Here is a 24,886-nt window from a genome sequence, read left to right on the forward strand (position 1 = left end):
TAATCACTGTGGAGGAAGGCGATTGCCAGCTATTACTTGCAACAGTTCAGTACCTTTGAACATAATACTACATTTTAAATAAATAACAAAGAATGACTAAAAAAATAGAAGAGGGGCACAGAAACAAAAAGTAGACCTGTATACGATATGGCATAGGTAAAGGAAAAGCTGTAGGCAGGCAATGCTGGGACGTCTGTGGTATTTGCTCTCTGAAGAATTTTATCAACCATGGTACTTCAAAAGTAAACATAAATCTCTTCAGCAAGGGGAAATGCAACCACTAAATTTCTTGAATTACATGTTAAAAACAGAACAAAGCCCCTGTCCAACAAAGAAACACAGAGTTGAATGGAAACACTCGTGCTCTTGAAGATAAGAACACAGGTTAAGCACTTGCAGGATCAGGCTGGAGTTTTACTACTTGTAGATAAGATGAGGTTTCATTTAACGAAAGCTGAGAACAACCAGTTTCTGCACAAGTTTCATCTCAGAGTAAAAATTAAATTTGAAGTTTGTGGACCTGGATGCATGGTCACACAGACCAAGGGAAAAAAAGCACCTAGTTGTGAGGGTTTTTTTTAAAGCTGTCAGCACAAAAATCACAGAAAATATACGCGCCATTCAGAGGCAGCCCCACGTTCCTGTGGCAATTTCTCCTACAAAGCACAGCACTTTTCCCTTCCAGATGGGATTAATTTCATTTCTATAGGAGACCTGAAATTGAATTCACTGCCTAAAGATAAAAATCTCCCTTGGTAGGAATATGCAATTCTCTTCTCCTCATGTTTCCTCCTCACCAAAAAGTGAACACAATTTTTTCTTTCTCCAATCTCAGTCACTGATAGTAAAGAATAATGCTTTTGGCACCGCTTCAGTCATTAGCAAGTAACACAGTGCAAACTATAGCAATCCTGTGAAGCTGCAAGAAATATTTTGTCTTTCTGTGAGGCTCTGAGAACATACGTGGGATGGGACAAAGATGAGTTACAGAGCTGCACAAAGGGGTTAATTTATTCCTCCTGCAGTTTGTCAGTCTCCTTTGACAAGAAGTATGGGCGACCTTTAAGCCAAACCAATATGTTACATTCAATAAATTTTTTCTATACAATGAAGATCGTAGCATTTTAGCATTGCTATTCAGCTTTTGCATATTCACAAGTGATAGGTGGAGAAAGGTAATTTAATATTAAAACCACTGAAAATGCAAACTAAGATAAAGAGAGGATGCCCAGGACTACAGCAAAGCAGAATTGCAGTGGCACTGCCAGTAATTACATAAATGATGAAATGCAGTCAGAACAAGACACAAAACCGATCTTAAAGAAAGAACCAGCATAATTTCACATTGAGCAGTTTAAGCTATGTAATCTATGGAAGTGGAAAAAAGAGAGCAGCACGGCAATTCTCTCTTCCATAGCATCTGCTGTGGTTCACCAAAGCAGCAGCAATCAGAAAAAGAGCAAGATGTTTACAATGCTGTACAACCTTGCTTATGACATGAAAACAAACTATTTAAGAGTCAAGAACCTGCACATCGAAAACATTTCTCTGTGACACCAAAAGAACAGTTTAAAAGCTTTTGGCATAGTGTAAGTTACTATTTGAAGAAAAAAAAATACAATTGATTTTTTTAATCTGGCATTAACATTAGTCACATTTCTCTAGTTTGTGCTTCTTGAAAGCAGAAAAAAAGGAAAATAAGTGTCAAGAAGCAGAAATACAAAAAAAAAAAACACAAACAAAACAAAACACCCACACATATAACAAAACACTGACAAACACTTCTTTTACAAAATTTAAGGGAAGCAGGAATACCAGTTCTCTTTTAACTGCAAACCTTAAACAGCAAATAAGCATGATACAGACATATATTTGTAAGAACTTCTAGTGTTTTTAACAGCTGACCCTTCAAGTGTGGCAGACAAAATAGCCCTGGAAGAACCACTTTGCAGCAGCCTGCTGCATCTGGCTCCAACTCTTAGGTTTATGATTTCTTTAAAATCTCCAAAGATATCCTAAGGAGATGAGCATATTCTTTTGCAAATAAACTACTCAAAAGGTGAATGGCACAGTGACACTGAGGAGATGACAATCAGCTTCCCCCCCATCGAAGATATAACCCCACAGCACTCTCTGGCCATGTGCTCCTTCTGCACAGCTTTCAGCAGCAGATTGCTTCCCTGGCAAGCTGGTTCAGCTTCCTGAGTCACCACAACATGAACCCAGCCAACTAACAAAAACAACTCGGTGCTCCTTAGCAAGCTGAACCTGCAGCTGGTTAGAAGAGACAGCACATGCATAGGCAGTGTCGGGTTTGCCCTTTTAAGCCAGGGCAGAGTTAGATTTTCTCAAGTATTTCCTTAAACACTTGTCTTTGAAATGGAAACGAAACCACAGAACCATAGAAGGGGTGAGGGGGTTGGAAGTGACCTCCGAAGGTCATCTTGTCCTACCCCCTGCTCAAGCAGAGCCACCTAGATCTGGTTGCCAAGGGCCACGTCCAGATGGCTTTTGAGTATCTCCAAGGTTGGAGGCTCCACAACCTCCCTGGGAAACCTGTGCCAGTGCTTGGTCACGCTCACAGGGAAAAAGTGTTTCCTAATGTTCAAACAGAACCTCTTGTGTTCCAGTTTGTGCCCATTGCCACTGAAAAAAACCTGGCTCCATTCTCTTTGCACCCTTGCTTCAGGTATTTATACATGTTAATAACATCCCTCTTGAGCGCTCTATTCTTTAGGCTAAACAGTCCCAACTCTCTCAGCCCTTCCTCATATGTGACACACTTCAGTCCCTTCATCATCTTTGTGGCTTTTCCCTGGACTCCCTCCAGTAAGTCCACACCTCTCTTGCACCCAGAACTTGGACCGAGCACTTGAGCCTCACCAGTGCTGAGCAGTAGGGAAGGATCACCTGCATCAGCTTGCTGGCAACACTACAGCTAATGCACTCCAGGACAGCATTAGCCACCCTTGCTGCAAGAGCAATCAGGAGGAACCTCTCCACGTTAGGGACCTTTGGGGACGACCTACAGAAAAAGGTAAGATGTGTGGTAAGAACACCATGTCCAGATACTAGCTCTGTCTCACATCCATCAGTTGCTCTAACCCTAGAGTGCAAGCTCTTTAATGGTGAAATGAAATCAAACAAATAGAACAGAAAAGAACAGTTCAGTTGGAACAGACCTGCAATGATCACCCAGTCCAACTGTCTGACTAATGCAGGTATGAATAAAAGCTAAAGCATGTTATGAAAGGCATTGTACAAATGCATCTTAAACACTGACAGGCTTGGGACACTGACCACCTCCCTGGGAAGCCTGTTCCAGTGTTTGACCACCATCTCAGTAAAGAAATGCCTCCTAATATAGAACAGAATCATATAACCATTTCAGTTGGAAGAGACCCTCAGGACCATTGAGTCCAACCATAACTATAGCACTAAACCATGACCCTAACTCCAGGGATGGTGACTCCACCACTTCCCTGGGCAGCCTGTTCCTAATACCCAATCTAAACCTCCCCTGGTGCAACTTGAGGCCATTTCCTCTTGTCCTATCACTATCCAGTCTAAACCTCACCCGGCACAGTTCTGAGCCATTCCCACGTGTCCTGTCACTGGACACCAGGGAGGAGACTTCAGCACCTCCCCAGGGTCACAGAATCACAGAATGTTATGGATTGGAAGGGACCTCAAAAGATTATCCAGTCCAATCCCCCTGCCGGAGCAGAAACACCTAGATGAGGTTACACAGGAATGTGTCCAAGCGGGTTTTGAATGTCTCCAGAGTAGGAGACTCCACAACCTCCCTGGGCAGCCTGTTCCAGTGCTCTGTTACCCTGAGAAGAAGTTTCTTCTCAAATTTAAGCAGAAAATCCTGTGATCCAGTTTGTACCGACTGCCCCTTGTCCTACCGTTGGTTGTCACTGAGAAGAGCCTGGCTCCATCCTCGTGGCACTCATCCTTCACATATTTGTAAACTTTAATGAGGTCACCCCTAAGTCTCCTCTTCTCCAAGCTAAAGAGACCCAGGTTCCTCAGCCTTTCCTCATAAGGGAGATGCTCCACTCCCTTAACCATTTTCATTGCCATGCGCTGGACCCTCTCCAGCAGTTCCCCGTCCTTCTTGAACTGAGGGGCCCAGAACTGGACACAATATTCCAGATGTGGTCTCACCAGGGCAGAGTAGAGAGGAAGGAGAACCTCTCTAGTCCTAGCCCTCCTTTTCTCCAAGTTAGACAAACCCAAAGCCCTCTGCTACTCCCCACAGGACATTTTTTCCAGCCCTTTCACCGTTAGGTGAGGGGAAACAAAGGGTGATTTAGGAAAAAATTATTCGAGTACAAAACACACATCGGATAGGGGTGGAAGGGGCCGGACGGGCCGCGGAGCGGAGGCCGGCGGGGGGCTCAGCCCCGGGGCTGAGCCCCTCGCCGGCCTCCCCTCCGCAGCGACACCCGCCGCGCTGTCACCCACCGGCCCGCCCGGCTCCGCCGCCACCGCCGCTCGCTAACCGCCACCTCTGCTTCCGGGTCGCGTCAGGCGAATAGGAAGTCCCGCCCCGCCGCTTCCCCCATCCGCCGCAACCGCCCCCGTTGCCATGGTAACGGCGCCCCTCCCCTCCGCCCAACGGCGGGAAACCACGCCGCCATGGGGGACATCCATGAGGTGCCGCGGCGCCGCATCGCCACTGCTCACCTGGCCCAGAACATCGGGCGGCCCGTCTGCTTCGTGGGCCGCGTCGAGAAGGTCCGCGGTCTGTTCGGGGGGGTTCTCGGGGCGGAGCGTCGTGTTGTCGCCCTGCGAAGGGCCTGGGGGGGCTGTCGCCTTCTCACGGCCGGGCCTGAGGGAGCGCGGCGGCTCCCGCCGGGCCCAGAGCGGCCGGATCGCGGGGGGAAGCGCCGCTGCGCGGTTGTGGCTGAGGCGGCTGAAGCCGTAAGGCTCAGAGCGGCCTAATGTCTGTTGTAGGTTCATCCGACGGGAAAGCTTTTCGTGCTTTCGGATGGGGAAGGGAAACATACGACTGTGGAGCTGAGCGAGCCGGTGAGTTAACGAACACTTTGGAAATATTTTATGTTGCCCCTTGTGAAAGGCTGAGGGAGCTGTGTCGCTTTAGCTTGGAGAAGAGGAGACTGAGGGGTGACCTCATTAGTATTTATAAATGTGTAAAGCGTGAGTGTCACGAGGATGGAGCCAGGCTCTTCTGGGTGACAACCAATGACAGGACAAGGGGTGATGGGTTCAAACTGGAACAGACGAGTTTCCACTTAAATTTGAGAAGAAACTTCTTCTCAGTGAGGGTGACAGAGCACTGGAACAGGCTGCCCAGGGAGGTTGTGGAGTCTCCTTCTCTGGAGACATTCAAAACTCACCTGGACACCTTCCTGTGTAACCTCATCTAGGTGTTCCTGCTCCGGCAGGGGGATTGGATTATGTGATCTTCCGAGGTCCCTTCCAATCCCTAACGTACTGGAGGTTTTGTCCCTTCTGAAGCTTGTGCGTGCCTTGCATCTACTGAGTTCTCAGTCTGGAAAAAAAAGAATCCCTGGTTTCTCCCTTTTCCACCATCATCTCTGCTTCTTACATCTCCCAGCTAATTTGCAGTCTCCATATTCATGAACTGCCTTGGTCTTCGTCAATTTTCAGCTGATATCGAGATCACATTCCTTGTCAGACACATGCCTGTCTGGCTACTTCGGCTTCCTCTATTCATTGTTTAAAGTGTAATATATTCCACTGTATATCTTTATTTTAATGTGACTTTTTCCTCTCTTACTGCTTTTATCTTGGTATGACTAACAGAATGTTTTGTGAAAATAATGCAAAAACCCCAAGAATAGGGTGTTCTCAAGGTTTTTTTGAGTTGACATTTCTGTATCCTCTTAGAACACTTGTCATAGAATTGCAGTAAACTTCATAGTTAGCTTGAAGCATTCTTTCTTAGAAAATAAAAATCAAGAAATTAATATAATAGGTATAAGATACACTTACAGTTACTGCACAAAAATTATTGTTTCCCTTGTTATCACATACCACCAAAGGAATAGTAACACCCTGGCATTCTCTTCTGTCTGTAAATATCCTCTAGCAAATATTGTAATTAAAGGATTCTTTTCTTTGTGATGGCTAATGCTCAAGCTTAACTGAGCATGTATGTAGTCTTTATGTCTTTTCCTCTGAATGAGTTGTTAAATGCTGAGAAATCTCTCCATTTCCATATGAAATAATTCCACATGGTACTTCCTAACTTTCAAGACAAGTGTCTCTCCTTAATGAAAAATGCAGTTTGATTTGGCAAAGAGTTTTGTTTTACAATTGTTAAGCTTGCTGACTTGACATTCGAACTGCAGCAAAATGTCTGTCCTGGAAGTTCTGCCTCCTAACTCTTTCTTGAGTTCATAAAAAGGTTTCCTGCCTTGGGTTGTTAAAACTTCAGGTGTAAGCATCTGACCGATAATTCCACAACATTCCCCAACAGACTAGTTGGTCGACTTTTGTAAATGCTTAGCTGCAGTGTTGGGCACTTAAGTCTGTTCCACTGCTGTAGGAGAAACTGGTGTGTGCAGAAAAATCATGCAAGGTTCATCTCTGTGGTTTGTATCATGTAATTGGAGGAACTTATAGATTTGCTAATCAAAATGCTTTCTTTCTTCCCTTTAATAAATTTCTCTGTGTGTGTGTAGTTCTTCCTTTCAACAGAGAAACCCAAAATTATTGGGGAGAGGGAATCTATTGCTGTGTTCCAGAAGACTTCCTAGAAAGTTAAGAGTTAGGTATTGGAAGAACATTACTGAACCGTTACTACACTCTTATAATTAGTATCTTCAAAAAGAAAACATGTTTCAGCTATATAATTTTGGAGTAAAATAAAATTTGTAGCTTTTTTTTTCCATGTTCAACCAGAGGCTTGTTATTCTCAGTGTCTTTGCATTCTGAACACTTACTGGCATATTATTTAAGAAATAATTTCCAGTTATACCTCCTGAATCTGGAATACTGGAACTGTTCTCTGGTATGCATGATACCTCCACAGCTCTTACAGAGTTCTACAATTTACTCATGTTTGAATGCAGTGCATTGAAATCTGGGTTCCTCTGCTCTCTGTGCCTTAGATGAAATTCTGTTCAGTGGTTCAGTGACAGAGTTTTATATACTTGTAAACTAATATCTTCCCTATAATGCCTCTTTATATATTTTTTTTGTATCAGTACTGTACTGGCTGTTACAAAAACTGTAACTCTGGAGCAGAATATGTCATGAACAAACCATCAGTTGTAGAGAGTTCCTAGCTTAAGTGCTGTGCAGTAGATACAGCAGCTAATTTAGTGATACTAATTTCATATTTGGTATGTTTTCTAGTTAGATGAACAGATCTCAGGAGTTGTTGAAGTAGTGGGGAGAGTCACAAATCAGGCAACCATCATGTGTATGTCATATGTCCAGTTCAGAGAAGATAAAAGTCCATTTGGTAAGTAAGAGTATACATTATTACACATTCATTTTGAGTTCTTAACTGTTCTTCAATAAGTAAGAAAGGAGAGCCTGATTGTCTTTTCTTATGGACAAGTTCTTTCTTCAAGCTGCCAGATACAAAGTAGAATGTAGAAAAGGAGAGTGACATGGGAGAAATTCTGTACAAAATATACTATTTTATGGTCAAACCGTGGGGACTGACTCAAAGCTGGAGCCAGTCTAGATCGTTGCTATGGTCTGATCATTCTTCTACTCCAGACCGTATGATTCTTGCCTTGCACTGGACCTGGTGCAATTGTGCAGCTAGCAGGCTGGAAAATAACCCTCCAGAAAGCAAACAATGAGAGCGTGGCTGCCTTGGGAAAGCTGGGGAGGATGAGGGAGACCTGGGAATGCTCAGCTCTACTGCTTTAAAATAAGCAGTGCTTTAATGCTGTCATTTGTGGGGAATTTAGCTTACGTATCATAACCATTTTCTTTGCCATCTTTCAGATCTGGAACTCTACAATGAAGCACTAAAAATTATTCATGAATTCCCTGAATACTTCCCGTTCGGTACTGGGGAGAAAAACTGATCTTTCTTAGCATATATTTAGAGCTTCAGAGGGGACAACAGTACTGTAACTTTTGTACCTGACAGTGTGATAACAGTTGCATTTACTTCCAACAAATGAAAAGCTGCTGTTATATGTGCCATGTATTGCCAGTGAAGAATGTTTTATTTGAAAATGTATTTATTCAGCAAGAAGGAAAACGCTTCTGTGGATATCTCACTCTGTGTATGTATTTAACCCTTTGCATCCCTGAGGAGCGTTCTCTTGCAGGATTGGACTTGCTAGAAGCTGAAGTTTTCTAGGCATCTTGTTGGTAGAGGTTCTAAGATACTTTACAGGAAACTTGTATTGATGACATTTGGTGGGGTTATGCTGTGAAGAATTTTTTTTTTTCATTTGCTTTGATACAAATTTATTGAACATGGGGAGTATTTTCCATCTTGAAAATGGCCTCTTATCCAATAAAAAAGATCTGACTACATTTAACTATTTGTGTCAGTGTTTTATCTTGGAGTGTGATTTTTGGTGATACATGGTGAAACCTGTTCTATTTTACCTGACACGGGTAATTTTAACACAAGATACTTGCCTTTTGGCACGGATGTTAAACACTTGGAAGATGTCTAGTTAGGCTTGGGGATTTCAAGTGCTGTTGAGTTCTCATCACAGCCTTCATTCTTGGTAGGAGTCTAAGCAGAAGTACCAGATTCAGCCAGCTTGTCGTGATGACTTTAATCATACAAACTTCCACAGTTCCCAGTTTTGTTACTATCCAGGCTACTTGCAGCATGTAGCAAAATTCTTAGATCTCCAAAGGTAACACAGTCAAAGTAAAATCTAACTTTGAAAATGTTATCTGTGAATTAATAAATAAAATACTTCAAAGTATTTTAAGTAAACCTTAGCCATGTTCATTAACCTTTCACACAAACATGTTTCAGGTTTAATATGTAGATTAAGTCCCTTATTAAGATTGCTAGCTTGTGCTTATTTATAGACATCTCTGTTTTCAGTCAAGGAAATTATGTCTTGAAGTCTTATTTATCAAAGCTACTACAAACTGGGTAGGTGATAAAGTTAACAGATCACCTATTTTTTTCCCCCCTCTCTACTTAGAAGACAATGACAAAGTTACTGCCACTGGGAAGGAGGAGGGTTTCTGAAGTACGAGTCAGTCTCCTACAGCAAACAAGAACACGAGATTCATGTGGTGCAATACCGTGCTCACTCCTGTAGTGCTATCACTGCTGTATTTTAGTGCTCAGTAGAATATAATGTCATTCTTGATAACTGCATGCAATAGCAAGCATTTAAAAGTCTTTTGTACTATTCTACTTTAGAAAATTGGTATTTTGTGAATGCATACTGTCAAATGTTATATACAGCTAGTCACTGAGACCATCCAGGCCTGATTTAACAGGCCACCACTAGATGGCTATAGTAGCACTTCACCCCCATACAGAGACCATCCTTGGACAGGGGCTCCTCTGTGTAAATGTTTCAGGACATCTGAGTGGGAAATAGTGCAGTTTCCCTTTGTCAGCAAAGACTCTTCTTGTTTGTGCGGTCCTGGAGGAATGATACATAAGGTTTCTACTATGCGCTTTTCATTCATCTGCTTCTCTATAGCCTCTTAATGTTTGTGAATAAATGGCCTACCTTGGCTATACTAACAAGACAGCAATGCAAGGAAGTGTAAAATATTTTTGATATTAAAATAATGCTCAGGTCATATGCCAAGAGGCAGCTGAAGGCTGCCTGCCTTGTTGCAGGGGCTGCTAGGAATGGAATACTTCATGGAATACTGTTCTCAAGTTGGAGAACTATGTTTTGTGAAACAGTTCTTAAATTATCAGTCTATTTTAGCTGACCAGCAGGGTAAACTGTAAAAAATTCTGAAACAGAGGTGAAGGGGAGTCTGGTCACCACCATCAGACCTGCTCTGCTGTCCTTGCTGGAGCATGCACAAATGCACAACTCATGTTGTACACATTGGCAAGCAGCCTATGCATACAAAGAGAAAGTATGTGTGCTTAATCAGGGAAGGGAGGCAAGGCTGGAGCATGTAATGAAATGAAAATCATGAGGTATAATCAGTATGAACCACAGGGTGAAAACATTTAGCATGGAAGGCTACCTTCATCTAGTTAACTCTATCGGGGTTGAGCAGATATGAGAAAACAGTAAAAGTAGCTGCAGCCAATAAAATGGCTGTAGCTATACTTCTTGTTAGAAGACAAATCACCCCCAAAATCACAGCTTTATTAATTTAAAAGCAAAACAAGGACAAAAAAAACCCCTCATCATTAAAAAAAATACACCTCTTGCTTTGTGAATTTTGCAAATAGCGTAATTACTGGCCTGAAAGCCTGATTAACAATTACAACAACCAAAATTGGTATTATACTGTGGCAGAATATGTACATATTCATAATCCAAAACATTTCAAAGACATGCCACGGATCAAAGTAAGCATCTAATTTAATGAAATTACAGAATTTGACACAAACAGATATAGTCAAGTTGAAAATGTTATAAATGGGTTTTATTTACATATGAAAATGAAACATTGTAAGTTAGTAGTTGCATTCACCTGGACATGGAGTTTATCAGGAAAATTTTCTAAATGTTGTTACTACAGAGGAATAAAAATATTTCCTTGACACTTACAAAACCTGATTTCCATAAAGCAAAACTTTTATTGCTTGTTATTTATATAAATACGGTATCATACATTAAACCCCAGTTTACATTTATAAATGGAGAACACTCTGAATAGCTCTTCAACAGCAACATAAAGTGTGCAAAAATACTGGAAAGATAAATAAATATTCTGACAAGAAAAAAAAGTAACTGCTCTCCCATGCCTACAAATATCAAGTACCTCTTAGATTTTCAACTTTAAAAAGATCTTTGTCTATTAGGTAAGAATTTTAGATCAGAATAAATGTAGCAGATGTATTACAACACTAATGCTAAACCAGAAAATATAACCCAAAGTCCTGAATGTAATTATGTACATCTACAGAAAACGTTTCCACATTCTATCTTGTTGCAACTACACCAGAGTACTTAGAACTAGTGGTATTTTACAATATATTCTCTTAAAATAGCAATTTTCACAGTCCTGGCAATACGGTACCAGATTATTGCTAGCATTCCATTTAGTATTTCATAGCATGCAAGCATTAAGTAACTCATATACTGTTTCTAGTAGTAAATAAACACACACCAAGTAAACTGATGTTATTATCACATACCTTAAAACAGGTGTGGGGGTTTTTTTCCCTAATTTGTGTGAATTTTGTTGCCTACAAAGTGAAGGACAACAATACCAATTAGCTCCTAGCACAGTATTAGCAAAATATCATTGACTCCCAAGTTAATAAATCGTCCTGATTCCACCTGGTAACATAGCTAGAACTACTTCTGGTCAATGACCTAAAATTGTGCGGCCTTTTGGGAGCTGACTAGTGGCCACTGGTGACCAGAAGCAGGATTTAGATAGGTTGATTTCCCACCTCTCAGCATATTTCTGCAGTACAGGGAAATGCTGATTATCCAAAAGTCTTCAAATGTTTTGTAGTCAAAACTCAGCATGTAGTTTAAAACTTCAATATTTACAAGTCTCCAGTCCTTGAGATTTCAGATCTTCACAGTACTATGTAAAAAATTAATCAATCAAATGAAACCTCCTATAGTTTCCCTGCACTTTGCACTGAAACAATTACATGACTTTTCAGGGTACTCCCCTAGGATATAGACATTGCTAGGAGACAAAATCCCCAAATTCTTTAGCATTAAAATTCACATCATTTAGTTATGTGGGCAAATTAAAAACCTTGAATAGCAATGATATTGCTTTACTATTAACAAAACTTGGGAAAATAAATTTTTCTTTAAAATAAAAATCTTTAGAATACATTTAACAGTGGCGCTTTGAATGATCTTAGAAGGAAATGATCATTTGCATACAAAAAAGTGTGATCAAGCAATGAAAAGAGGAACCCTCAGCAACACTTTGCGATCTGCTGAAAAACACTTTCTAGGTGTTTACTCTGAAGGCGCACTTTCACAGCATATAAACACTGCTTTGTTTGGAAAAATAAAAGGGCTGATCAGCACTACCCTGGAAAAAATATTAAAAGTTCTTTGGATTTTTTAGGAAATCTCAAACTTTTAGGAAATCCAAAGACTCCACAATTCAAGGAGTGCTTTTGAACTGAACGGCTTCAACCATCTGAACAAGGACCACGTTCCATACCCAGAGGCTCATTTCAGGAATACCCGTTTCTACCAAGCACAGTCATACACACATCATTTTGCTAATTGTATCACAATTTATTTTTTCACAGTCAGTAAGTCACAAATGACCTTTATCTAAAATACACGCTTGGACTATGATGGACATCCATGAGAGAGCCTCACATTTTCAAACGATATTTATGCTTGGACAGTCTCTGCTGGAATGAGATTCCCTGTTGTATCCAGCTGCATACACTTACAGGAGCAGGCAGAAACCGGACACTCAGTATGGTCCCTAGATAACAATAGCAGAAAAAAAGAAAAAAACAGGTAAAAGCAAACAAGAATTTTGTAACCTATACATTTAAGTAAATGCAGAGACATAGTATCTCAAAAAAGTTCAGCATCATAGTTGTTTTGCATATGCCCTAAACTGACAAAGCATAACGACAGATACAGCAAAGCAGGCATGTCCTACTCAGTGCAGCAGACACATGTCAAGTAAGAAAGATTTCAACATCAACTTACCTGAACCAGCTAAGCATATGCCCAGCATGTCCACCATGCCTGCAGTTGTGACACCAAGTAAACCAGTTGTTGAACTGGGCTAACTTCTTGTCTTTGCTAAGATCCACTTTTTCATCTGATTTGGATCCTCCTGTGCAGAGGCAAACCCACCCCCACAAATATGCTTGTAAATAATTATGCTTCATTTATATTTCAGTCCCAGTAATGCTACTAGAACAAATTTGACATTAGGATCATGTGAAAAAGTGGCCTGATTTTCAAAGAGAAGTCAGTAAAATGATTAAACAAAGAAGAACTGGTGGAAAGCCAAAACAAGAATTATATTGCTGAGCTGTTGTTTCACATCTGACGGACACAGACAGAATCTCTTTCAACAGTGATTTACATTTCAGCAATTGATTTATGTTCCAGTGAATTATGGGCCTATTTTACTGCATATGAAATGTTCTGTTTTAAAAATAAAAATAAATATATAAAAAATATATGTATCAGTGAAAGAGAGATGACAACTGCACAGCTGTGCAGGGCTCTATAACAAGATTGACTTTAAAATATGTACAAAATTAGTTTCACTTAGACCTTGTATAACACTGAGCTCAAGATGTTTAGAACCAAGGCGTTCCAATCATATTATCTCTTAGCTGTGACAGCATGACCCATACACTTTTATAATGACAGAAAGTTTACCACATTACATTTATTCTCTCTTCCTCTTCCAGCTAAAAATAAATTCATTTACATTCTAAGATTTCTCTAGAATTCATCTCAACAATCTCATTTCCCATTTCTTACAGTTTTAAGGCTCACAATGCTGACCACCACAGTGCTTGAACCTTTTCATCTGTTTAACCATGTAATTTCACTGGCAATTCACTGGGAACATGGTCAGAACCAAGCAATTGTGCATATGGTCTGACACCAAGGAACTCAGACATAGGTTTCATCATAAAATCAAACGTGATGTAAACAAGTGTTCTAGTCTCCCTCCTTCACAATGATGAGAATGAATATTTACAGTATGAATATAAACAGAAAAAAGTGCAAGAGAAGGTCTTCCAACAGGAACTGCTAATTAGGCCACTAACTAATACCCTAGCTGAATAACTAAAATCCACTATGTTGCACCTGGACAGCTGGAAACTGGTGTTCCCATATTTATCAAGCAAAGCGCACAGCGAGGAAGGGGTTTACGGCAACCAGGACAGCTCGTAACCTTCGACTTAGTTGGTGAACCGCTAACTCCATATTGGCTAAAACCTCGGCCCTGATGAGGAATAGCTGAACAGCTGTAGGAGATTGATTTTCCACAGAAATTGCAACTCACAAACACCTAAAGAGAACAAACAAATGATTATTTTTTTTGCTTTTTTTTTTTTCTGAACTGTAAGTGAATTTGTTCAAGCTAACAAATGCTTATTTACTGGATATTCTAGACAGTGCCCTGGAAAGCCAAGGCCACTCATGACTGAGCTACTAACAACTTGGCTTATATGTTTGGCATGCAGTGCTGAGAAGTAGGCCTTAAAGATGCTCCCTTGCCTCAAAAGCACATAAAAATATTCACAATTGCTAAGACTTGGAAAGGTATTATTTAAGATAATACAAAGCTATAATTGCAGTAATGAAAGAAATGAAATTTACTTAATTAAATCTGGTCTTTTCCTCCTTACAGTCAGACGATGCACTCGAGAGTCCCCAACATGAGGATTTTCCTGTGCCACAAGTTGTGACTTGATACCAATGAGCACATATTTTAAACTCTTCAGGGGTTTGTTATGTTGATCACATAAAGAAGGAGCAGTAAACTCAACTTCCTCCTGCTTGGAGCAATATGGATGCAGTTCTCCTAAAACAGCCATGACAGATACACAAATTCCAAAACAGCAAACCTTAGACACCAATGGGCTGTGAAATGCACATACTTAGCAGATGTGAGAGAACGGAACGTGCTGTGGTAACACCATGGTAGCTAAAATGCCACCAGATGTTAAGCGCTTGTACAGGGAGTCAGTTGTGGGTTTAGCTTATGTTCAGAACTGATAATGAAAGTTGCTGCTGTTTGCTTTTAGTTTAGGATCAAGGGCTTCAAAGTAGCTTTGAGGTTTGCTTCAATTAAAACAGAGCCAATTTGAACTGGTTCTTGGTTCAATTCCCTAGTTTCAGCATCATCCTTACCATGATGCAGAATTCAGCTGGTTGATACATCTCTGATTTTGTGTTTCAGTGTTCAAGATAAAAAAACAGCTGACTGAGGGGAAAAAAAAAAAAACAAAACCACACAGTTGCCCTAGAAAAAGTGTTGAAAAGTTACAGTTTCTGAAAGACAACCTGTTATTTGAAAGAAAAAGGTTTAAGAAAAATTAAAAAAAACCCAAACAAACAAACAAACAACACACCACACACTTTAATAAAAATGGTAGGGAACTGACTTCCTAGATTAGATATGAAGAAATATAGTTTTGTTTACCATATTTCTGTACTCTCTATCAAGACAGTTTTAAAGTCCTTTCTCAAAAATTATTTTGAAAAAAGCATGGCTACTGTTTTAAGGCGGCCTTAGTTGAAGTCTTTCTTTCACATTTGAATCTTCACAAAAGCCAAGGTGCGGCCAGCAACTTTTTTCTCTAGAAGTACATGCCACTTTCCTTTCTGGATTTGTCACAGTTCATACAAGAATTACATTTACCTGGGCTAAAGGTTTTGAACTGGGGTCCAGCTTACTCCTATGGATGTCAAATTCTGCACGTTTATGCCAAAACCTCCAAGCATCTAAAAGGTTCCTGTAGTTCTCAATCCAGTACTGAACCCTCTCATCCTTAAGTACATCTGATGGAGAACCCTAAAGCAAGCAGGAAAAAATGTCAAACACAGGCTGAAGATACACAATACATATTACTCACTTTCTCAAAAGACTTTACAAAGCGTACTACAAGATATGAGAAATGATGCAGTCTAACTTGTCTAGGAAAACAAAAAATCCGTTCAACTGAAATGTGAGTTTGCTAAAAGTTTTTTTCAGTCTGCCTCTCTGGTTGAAAATACCCGTGCTGCCGTGTCCACTAAAACGTGGTGTCTGTCAGACGAAGGATAATAAAATTCTGTCACATATCAGAGTCTACGTCATTGTTATGATTACATATGCAGTTAAACACAGTGCTGGTAATAGCTGCAACTGTGTAAGGGTTAAGACAAGGCCATCATAAAAAACCAAAACTGATACCTACAGACAAAGAAAAACACCCCTCACTTCAGTTCTCTTCCAAAATCTCGAAACAAAAAATAACGTTTCGAACCTATCAGGAAAAACACTAGCAACAGGCAGGGGAATGGGTATTCCAATTCAGCTAGTGAAAGGGACTTTTTTTTCATTTTGCCTCTTTCTCCTACAATCTCCTAAAGCTATTTCAACCAGAGACAGTGAAGATTCACATTTGTAGTTAACATTGAATGCTTCAGATGATTCCACAAAACAGGGATGATATACATTGTCACAAATTATTATGGAAAATACATTTTACCTCACAAGATTCAATATTATACTGCTAAAGAAACAATGTTTAATTGCCTTCTATAGAGATGTATTTTTGAGTGAAACACCAACCTGTAGCATGCAATAGCTTGCTGTCTGGACATCTCCAGTTCTGTCAACATAACTTTCCATCAAGTCCACTCCATCTTTCGTCAACCCTGTTAGCAGTATTCCCTCCAAATTCCCAGCATCCTTCATTTCATTCGTCAGCTTTTCAATAAATCTGTTCAACTATTAAAAAAAAAAATTAAAAAAAACCAAACAACACTGAACTTTTGCTTTGTTTATCCCTTCCTAACTTGTTTATGTTGGCCTGTGTCAAAACTTTTAACAATTGAATGGCTTCCTTTAACAGTGTCTTTTGCTAACAGAATACAGTTTGCAGAATGCTATAAAGGAAAAGCTATATGGCTATATCCACTATATTGCAGGAATTCAAATATTTATCAACAAACTTCAAGCCTCTTGATATGAAGTACAAAGAGGGAGGTTATGTATTCTTTAAATACTTCAGTTAATTTAAAAAAACATTCTCGCTCTAAAACCAAACCTTAATTCAAGAGAAGGTAAGTATATGGAAATAAATAGAAACCCAGTAAGACAGCTAATGCAATAACATTTAACAAACCAGCATCTCATCAATATTAAAAAAGACAAAATCAACCTGAAGGCACAAACTGATGACCAGATCATACCATATCTTATATCCTATTGTGATGAGAGAAAACAAGTCACTCTTCACTCATTTCTTCCAGCGTTCACCCCTCCACTCCAGAGTTTCTTCCACCAAAAAAGCTTTACAGTTTGCTTAAAGGTTCAACCACAGACTTACCTGAGTATCATTAAGGAACTTGCAAGCAAACGCCACTCTGTCTCGTACAGCTACGTTGTTTTCATACTTTGGAGAGAAAAACGGGAATACTAGCATCACACACAAGCTTCTGCTTTTTCAATACACTGCTTGTGAAAATCAGAACTTTTGTGCTATTGTATAACTAATACTACAAATTCAATAACGGAAAAATAAAATAACTAGTCTAACCACCTGATTCTTTCCTAAAATCATAACTAAAAGTTTAAAAACAAACAAATAAACACCAAAAAAACCCTCAAACACTTAAGAAAAGAATCCTTGACTAGATTCATTCTGGTACTTAGCTTTTTCACATAAATTTCAACAGGCTTCTTTACAGTAAAAACTAAAATACAATACTTAATTGTCTGTTAGTTTCCAATTCATCAACAAAAAACAACTATAAAAGTATTACATAATATACAGAGAACATGAGCATTCTCTCATGCCAGTGTAAAAAAAAGACTTTGGTTTCTGTCCTCTGAGATTCTTCCCTTATTCTTATTTAAAACCCTAAAAGCATTGTGTTATGACAATTTTGGCTTTAACAGGTTGAGGAAAATGACCCTGTTGCATTACAGGAGTCCTCCCTTGAGTTGAGTAATTCCTACTGAATCAAGTACTTCTGTTGTTCGCTAATCAAGGACCAAGTATGTTACCCCTCTAAAGGCTCAAAGTATCTCACAATTAAAGATTTAGTTTGCTCATCAAATAGCAAGTTTATAACAATTTCAGAAGACATGAAACTATTGTTTACTGTTTTAACACAGTAAAATTATTTTAACAAGTCAACAAGGAACAATACAATTCAATGCAAATATAGCTTGATGAAAGTTCTGCAAGCTCCCCTGCACTAACTGTTTCATGCATTTCTATTATTAAGCGCTCTCTCCATTTTTCTTCCTGCTTTAATTATTTTGATAATGCTTTTCTAATGGTTTAAGAATTCCACACTAAAAAAAAATACCTCTTTGTGGACTATACTGGATATTTTGGCTGCCTATGCATGTTTTTATGTACTTTGTCTGCTAACACAATACTCACTAATATGAAATGTCTATTTAGGAGGAAAAAAAAAAAAAACGTATTGGGCACCATCAGAAGAAAATAATACATTCTAATCTGATTAATTAATGGAGTATATAGCACTTCTCCTACATATGTGTATATATATTAAAATTCCTTTAAGTAATAGGTAGGTGTATATAAGAGAAATTTACTCACCAAAACACCATCATATGAACCAGACTCACTTGTCAGGAAAGCAAACATAGCACACAAGTAGGGATTGTTCAACTGCAGCCTCAGAGTACTGCACATTTCTCTCCAAAGTGAGTTCTTCTCATCTGTGTAGCCTGACAGAGCCATTGCCACTACATTAAGGTTCAGATCACCTGTGTTATTAAAAACAATCAATGAAACAAAATTCAGTTTAAGGACTTAAAAAAATCCAATTAAAACTGCAACTTAAAGCATCAGTTTGAAGCAGAATGTTTTGTCAGAATGCAAGACAAAATGGAGTGTAACTAATGCTAGCTAAAATAAACATGCATACACTAGTGTTTTTTAGTTTCTACTTTATAGGTAAGTTAACAGCTCTGAAGTTGCAAGCCCATATACATGACAGCCTCAGTTACACTTTAAGCAACATCATACTGGTTCTAGTATTTTGAAATAGTTTTGAACTGCTAAATATATTCCTATTGATAGAATAAAATATCAATTTACCATAATTCACACCCACAAGAAGTGAAAAGATAGGATTGTGTATATAGCCATCACGTTAACAGACCTAGCTGGAGGATGACAATTGCATATAGCAGCTTCAAGTCAACAAATTTCCTAAACACAATCTATTTAATCTAATTATTCATCTTGTCAGAAAGCTCCATTTTATTTTCTAATTCAAAGATAGCTTGTCTCCACTCTGAACCTTCTCTATGGAAGACACACACATACTTCCCCCCACCAAGAACAGCTTCCTTCATGCCTTACCAAACCACTTCTGTGACAAGATAGTCTTCTGAATTTAAAAACAGAACACAGATGCAAATCAGAGTTGGAGGAGGAATACTGCCAAGAAAACAGAGCAAAAATACCTCCAACTCCTGGCTCCAGTGTCTTAACTTTTCCCTCATACAGTGTAACTCTTACCAAATATTACTCCAAAACAACTGTTTTCCTGCAGACCCTACATATTACATTTCAGTTATTCCACAGCTATTGTACTGGCAAAAAGCTGCACACAGCCCAACAGAAGCAGATGTGTGTGACATGCAGCCAACATGCAATTCCATTAAAATAAAAGAAGCCACTAGTTCTGAGTGTAACACATTCTGTGGTCTGTATCAATAGGAAATTCTGAAACATACAATCGATTTTAACTAGACAGTAAGGCATATGATAGTCTGCAGAGTGAAAGATCAGGATTTGTCAGATTCTCAGGCTTCAATACAACCACTTCAACTAACTATTTTATAAGACAACGCAGGCACCTTTTCCATACTATCTTCCATAATTTTGTTTATGGAAAAAAATCTACAAAGGTGATAAAATGCCAAAACAAAAGATACCAAGCACAATCCACACCTTTTCCTGAGGAAGCTCCTTTATTTAGAACTTGTATTGCTCGCCGTATGTCCAAGTTGAAAAGTGCAACAGCAGCTGCTCGCTCCCAGTCTCCTTCCTGTTCCAGCGAATTTAAAAAAGGTTCCACATCTAAGTCTGTTCCCTTCTTTATCCACCCACACAGCTGCAAAGCCAAGGATCTCTCCTCACTCAGATACTGAATAATATCTGCCTGTCTATCAGACCCACTCCTGCTGTGCCTGAGGTTCTCTGTTGTTCCTAGAAATGGGGAAGAAGTCAAATTATGCTTAAATCACAATTTAAACTGCAATTGCGACACAACACTTCAATTTCAATCATAAAGAGGACAAAAGCTGAGTATCGTATTTTAGTACTTTAAATTATCATAACTAAAAACTCCATGGTAAGAAGCAGCATACACAAAATTATTTTCATCTGCTAAAAATCATGCATGTAGACTTGACACGTATTCCTCACTAAGTCTTTTTTCTTTCCTCTACCTCCTAAGGTTTTGGAGGTTCTTGTCACAGTTGACAGGAGTGATCAGTATATCCAATTTGCAAACATGAAATACACAGTTAAGCACCTGCTCTACCAGTTCTCTTCTTCTTAGCAAGCATCAACGTGCTAGAAGCATTCTCACCATATAAGACTTACTTTTTTGTTCCAAGGAGCATAAATATTAACAAGACATAATGAATACAGAAAGAAAAATTCAAATAATAGATTATACTAATAAAAACTTCACTGAGCATGAGAAGCATAATGTGATGCACCAGGGGTGATTACCACTTCAGAACAAGGTAGCTTATTTAAACACTGATACAAATGTAGTCGGTGCATTAGCAGGGACTACAGTAAAGTCAGCTTTCTAGAACTAAACCTCCATGTGGAACTTTGAAAAGAACACTGAAAATTCTGGAAACTACTGTAAAATAAACTGTAAACTTACATATTTGAAAACACAAATAGAAATACATCATTTCTATATTTTTAAATAGACTCTTTTCAACAATTTTTAAAGACAGGCCCATGAGTGCATCATTCTGTACCAATACTACAATAAACCTTATCAAAGTTGGCACATTCTTACCCAAAGATGACTTCACAATTGATTTAATGCCAGCATAAACTAAGGGACCTTTGTTTCCTGTAAGTTTTTGATCCATATCTTCAGTATACTGCTTCATAAGTATTTTCATGTATAGGAAGCTTAATTTTTCCCAAGTGTTCGAAAAATTTTTAATTAAAAGTCACATCCTATTAATATATGCGAAGTATTTACAAGATGTTGTGTTATACTTAAAAGATTTTCATGCACTTCATGTAACTGGTTTACATATAAAGGCATATTACTTTAAGATATAAACTACATTAAAATAAAGGATATAATGCAGAGTGTACCAAAGCGATTTCAGCTGAGGATCTTCATTTCCAGCTAGGAGGTGATTTCTCCACACTTGTTCAGTATCAAGACCATACCTTGACAGAGCTCTGAGCCGCATTTTGGTTGCTATGTCTTTTTCCAAGGAACTAGCCTTTCCTTCTTCTGTACACTCATATAAATGTCGTCCACAAGCCCACATTAATGATGTCACTGGACTCCATGCAAGAGAAATTCTTTCAAAAACTGTGAAGTCAGACATAGTCCTGTTGGGAGTCACTACTACCATTCGATTTTGGCTTGTGGGATGCCAGGCAAATGAAGCAATATAGTTTTCACATGGTTGAACACTTCTTTCAATTATTGTTGGCTCAGTTTCATCCCCAATAGGAGTGGGAGTATGCTGCATGTCATACAGTCTAATGATATTACTATCCCTTGTTAAAGTAGCTAACAGTCCTGTTCTTGTTGGGCACCATGCAACTTTTGTTAAGGGTTTTGGTTGCTCTGTCAAGGTCAAAACAGGCTTCTCAAACTTTCTTAAATCCCATATGGCAACCTGACCTTCATAGAAGGAAGCTACACGATCGTGGAAGTAGGGATCAACAGTCACTCCTTGGACAGCCTTGGTATTGACAAATATTTTTTGGCTTGTGTTCCTCAGATCAAAGATAGCCAGATTTCTATGCATTCCAGCTAAAAGCAGCTTCTGGTCCCGTGGAAGCCAACAGAGAGAGAGACAAGCATCGTTCTGCCCCAATTCATACAGTGGCTTTGTTACTACCAGTCCCGCTTCTGGATCTCCTGTTGACAGTCTTACTTTCTCTGTAGCAACTGCAGTCTCTGGGGCGTATTTGCTACTGATATCCCAGATCAACACTGAAAAGTCAGCCCGATGTTTATCTAACCCAGCAGCAAGCCAATTGCTATCTAGCGGGTTCCACGCTAAGGTGTTGCATTGCCGTGCGTGTTTGGGAACAAACTCTTTGCCTATCAAGTCTTTAGATTTTGAGTTGTGATCTTGACCAAGGCTAGTAAGTACCACTCGGCCATTGGCCTGTCCAACAGCAAGGAGACATTCAGGATCATACTTTGGATACCAGGCCACACATTTCATATACGGTGTATCTGAATTTATTGACAAGAGTGTAGCTGTAGTTTCTTCTGATAAGCGCAATGACCCTGCCTTGAGTTCCGAACTTACAGCAGAGTCAATGTGATAAAGGCTCAATTCCGAATCGCATACAACAAATCGGTCCACGTGGTGCGGGGCCCACAGAATGTCGGGTTTGGAGCCACTCATGTTTAGGGTAAGATTACAAGCAATTTAAGCTCTTGTAAGAAGATTCAGGTGACATCCATGCATATGGTAACTGTTGAAAAAATAATTTGTAGGAATGTTATCAAACCCCAAATTCTTTTGTAATCTGGAATTATCTTCAAACAAACAAGAACATGGTTCTGAACAACTTGATCCACATACACATTTCAGGCCCAAATCTGAATCCTTTCCACAGCAGCACGCTTTGTTTTTGCTGGGATATACCTACTGAGGCAAAACCAACACAACCACCTACAAACTGACAGCAGGATTTGCTGTGTTTATAAACCCCCTACCAGTATTATTTCATTATCATGGAAGAAAGAATCAAATGAAATGTGATGTGGCTTGATATGTGGGTGTAGTGCTGATAAAGAGCCACACCCTAAAACACACAGAAAACTTCTCTGCCTAATTCATGTGCATTAATAGACAAAAATTAGGGTCAGTCTGTTCTAAGTCTGTTCTACAACCTAAAAAGTCTTCACAGAATCACAGAATATAAGGGATTGGAAGGGACCTTGAAAGATCATTTAGTCCAATCCCCGTGCTGGAGCAGGAACACCTAGATGACGTTACACATGAAGGTGTCCAGGTGGGTTTTGAATGTCTCCAGGGAAGGAGACTCCACAACCTCCCTGGGCAGCCTGTTCCAGTGCTCTGTCACCCTCCCTGAGAAGTTGTTTCTTCTCAAATTTAAATGGAACCTTCTGTGTTCCAGTTTGTACCCATTACCCCTTGTCCTATCTCTGGTTGTCACCGAGAAAAGCCTGGCTCCATCCTCATGACACTCACCCTTTACATATTTATAAACATTAATGAGGTCACCCCTCAGTCTCCTCCAAGCTAAGGAGACCCAGCTCCCTCAGCCTTTCCTCATATGGGAGATACTCCACTCCCTTAATCATCTTTGTTACCCTGCGCTGGACTCTCTCCAGCCATTCCCCGTCCTTCTTGAACTGAGCGGCCCAGAACTGGAAGTCTTGCCCTCTTTGAAGATTTCTACAGAAATACAACTCTCGACTCCCCATCTTGTTTTCCTGCTCCTAACCCCACCTCCTGCCCCAATACTGCCTTCTCTTCATTTGTATGTGTCCCACCACCATTCATAAGCTTACACTGTTGTTAACCATCACTTACATTTTCAGTAGCTGTATGTCCAGAATCATCACACGCGCCGACACACAAAGATCCCACACCGCCTATAAACTTCTACAACTGGAGAAAAGGCCGCACTAGAGTTGGAAGCAGGAGAAGGAAGCGTTATTTACTCTTCCTCCTTTATGTGTCTGCTGGTTACCCGCTCAGCCCGACTCCTACGAGCCCGTAGGCCGCACCTCGGCACAGCGCAGGACTCGAGCGACGAGGAGGCCGCTGAGGGGCGAACCACCACCCACCACCCGCACCGGCCGCGGCAGCTGCTCACCCGGCTGCGGGGCGCTCCACACGGCCGCCAGCCGGCCTCGCTGTCCGTGGGTAAAGCGGGAGACGCAGGCGGGTGTCCGGCTGCGGAGGGGAAGGGGAAGAAAAAGCTGTAGCGCTTCCGGCGGGCGGGGAAGGAAAACTCGTTGCGTTTCTGTCGTGCCGCGGCGGCTGCTGGGAAGTTGTGGCGTCACGGCTGGAGCCGGGGGTTGTGGGGCGGCCGGGGGTTGTGGGGCGGCCGGGGGTTGTGGGGCGGCCGGGGGTTGTGGGGCGGCCGGGGGTTGTGGGGCGGCCGGGGGTTGTGGGGCGTGGTCACGACGCTGGGAAGCTGGGTTTTAACCAAAATTGCAGGAATTGGCGTGGCTGATAGAACACGAGTCCCGCCGTGAGGCGGTGTCGGGAGGCGGGCAGGGTCACCCGCCCCGGGGTGTCTCTTGAGTTGCTCTCCCCGCGGTGCGGGACGCGGGGCGGTGTCCGGCGCCGCCTCGGGGCTGGCGGGGACAGCACAACCGGTATCGGGGCGGGGGGTGAATCACTGAGCGGTTTGGGTTGGAAGGGCCTTTAAAACTTATCTAGTCCAACCCCCTGCTATGAGCAGGGACATCTTCAATTAGATCAGGTTGCTAGTAGCCCCGTCCAGCCCGGCTTGGGATGTCTCCAGGGATGGGTCATCTACTGCTTCTCTGGGCAACCTGGGCCAGGGTCTCACCACCCTCACTGCCAAAAATTTCTTAGAATCAGCTGCAACAGGGTGGTGGGTGTGCACGGTTCTTACACCACGGTGGAAGCAGTGAGTAGCGGGAGCGACTGAACAGTGTCACGCTGGATGATGTGACTGGAATGAACCGAGATGGTAAAAGAACCTCAGAAAATGTCCTGTTCCCAAATGTCCTTCCCCAGACCTGCCCACACGGGAGCCGGGGATGACACACGCTGTCTGGCAGCAGCGTCCTGGCCTCCCATTCATCTGGGCATCTCACCAATGGCAGGG

At 40.7% G+C, this 24,886-nt stretch overlaps 3 protein-coding genes across 6 annotated transcripts in view; 1 reads left to right on the forward strand and 2 right to left on the reverse strand.

The window, feature by feature from the left end:
• The window catches only part of UMAD1 (UBAP1-MVB12-associated (UMA) domain containing 1), an 80,419-nt gene extending 75,861 nt beyond the window's left edge, over positions 1 to 4,558 (reverse strand). The window contains exon 1 of the mRNA XM_065831521.2: positions 4,474 to 4,558. The gene's annotated coding sequence lies outside the window, so the exon portion shown is untranslated. The remainder of the gene's footprint in view (positions 1 to 4,473) is intronic.
• A 30-nt stretch (positions 4,559 to 4,588) lies between these two features.
• On the forward strand, positions 4,589 to 8,510 carry RPA3 (replication protein A3). Its single transcript, XM_065831298.2, has 4 exons — positions 4,589 to 4,746; positions 4,966 to 5,040; positions 7,357 to 7,465; positions 7,963 to 8,510. The coding sequence occupies exons 1-4, from the start codon at positions 4,648 to 4,650 to the stop codon at positions 8,043 to 8,045; spliced, it is 366 nt and encodes a 121-aa protein (XP_065687370.1). The 5' UTR covers positions 4,589 to 4,647; the 3' UTR covers positions 8,046 to 8,510.
• A 2,037-nt stretch (positions 8,511 to 10,547) lies between these two features.
• Positions 10,548 to 24,116, reverse strand: MIOS (meiosis regulator for oocyte development). Of its 4 annotated transcripts, XM_065830993.2 has the most exons (12): positions 23,900 to 24,114; positions 23,614 to 23,708; positions 21,159 to 22,525; positions 20,862 to 20,960; positions 19,769 to 20,026; positions 18,404 to 18,573; positions 17,159 to 17,224; positions 16,399 to 16,557; positions 15,484 to 15,636; positions 13,923 to 14,127; positions 12,798 to 12,927; positions 10,548 to 12,564 (listed from the first exon to the last, which is right to left on the reverse strand). In XM_065830993.2, exons 3-12 carry the CDS (start codon positions 22,453 to 22,455, stop codon positions 12,468 to 12,470), a joined length of 2,634 nt encoding a protein of 877 aa, XP_065687065.1. In that variant the 5' UTR covers positions 22,456 to 22,525; positions 23,614 to 23,708; positions 23,900 to 24,114; the 3' UTR covers positions 10,548 to 12,467. The 4 variants fall into 4 exon arrangements, with proteins under 4 accessions (XP_065687065.1, XP_071661210.1, XP_071661211.1 ...); XM_071805109.1 differs by lacking the exon at positions 23,900 to 24,114 and having other exon boundaries at positions 23,614 to 23,885; XM_071805110.1 differs by lacking the exons at positions 10,548 to 12,564; positions 12,798 to 12,927 and adding an exon at positions 14,439 to 14,614 and having other exon boundaries at positions 13,998 to 14,127; positions 23,900 to 24,116.
• Positions 24,117 to 24,886: the final 770 nt, after the last annotated feature.

The sequence above is a fragment of the Patagioenas fasciata genome, chromosome 2 (assembly GCF_037038585.1).
Source record: "Patagioenas fasciata isolate bPatFas1 chromosome 2, bPatFas1.hap1, whole genome shotgun sequence".
In the NCBI taxonomy this organism is placed as follows: Eukaryota; Metazoa; Chordata; class Aves; order Columbiformes; family Columbidae; genus Patagioenas; species Patagioenas fasciata.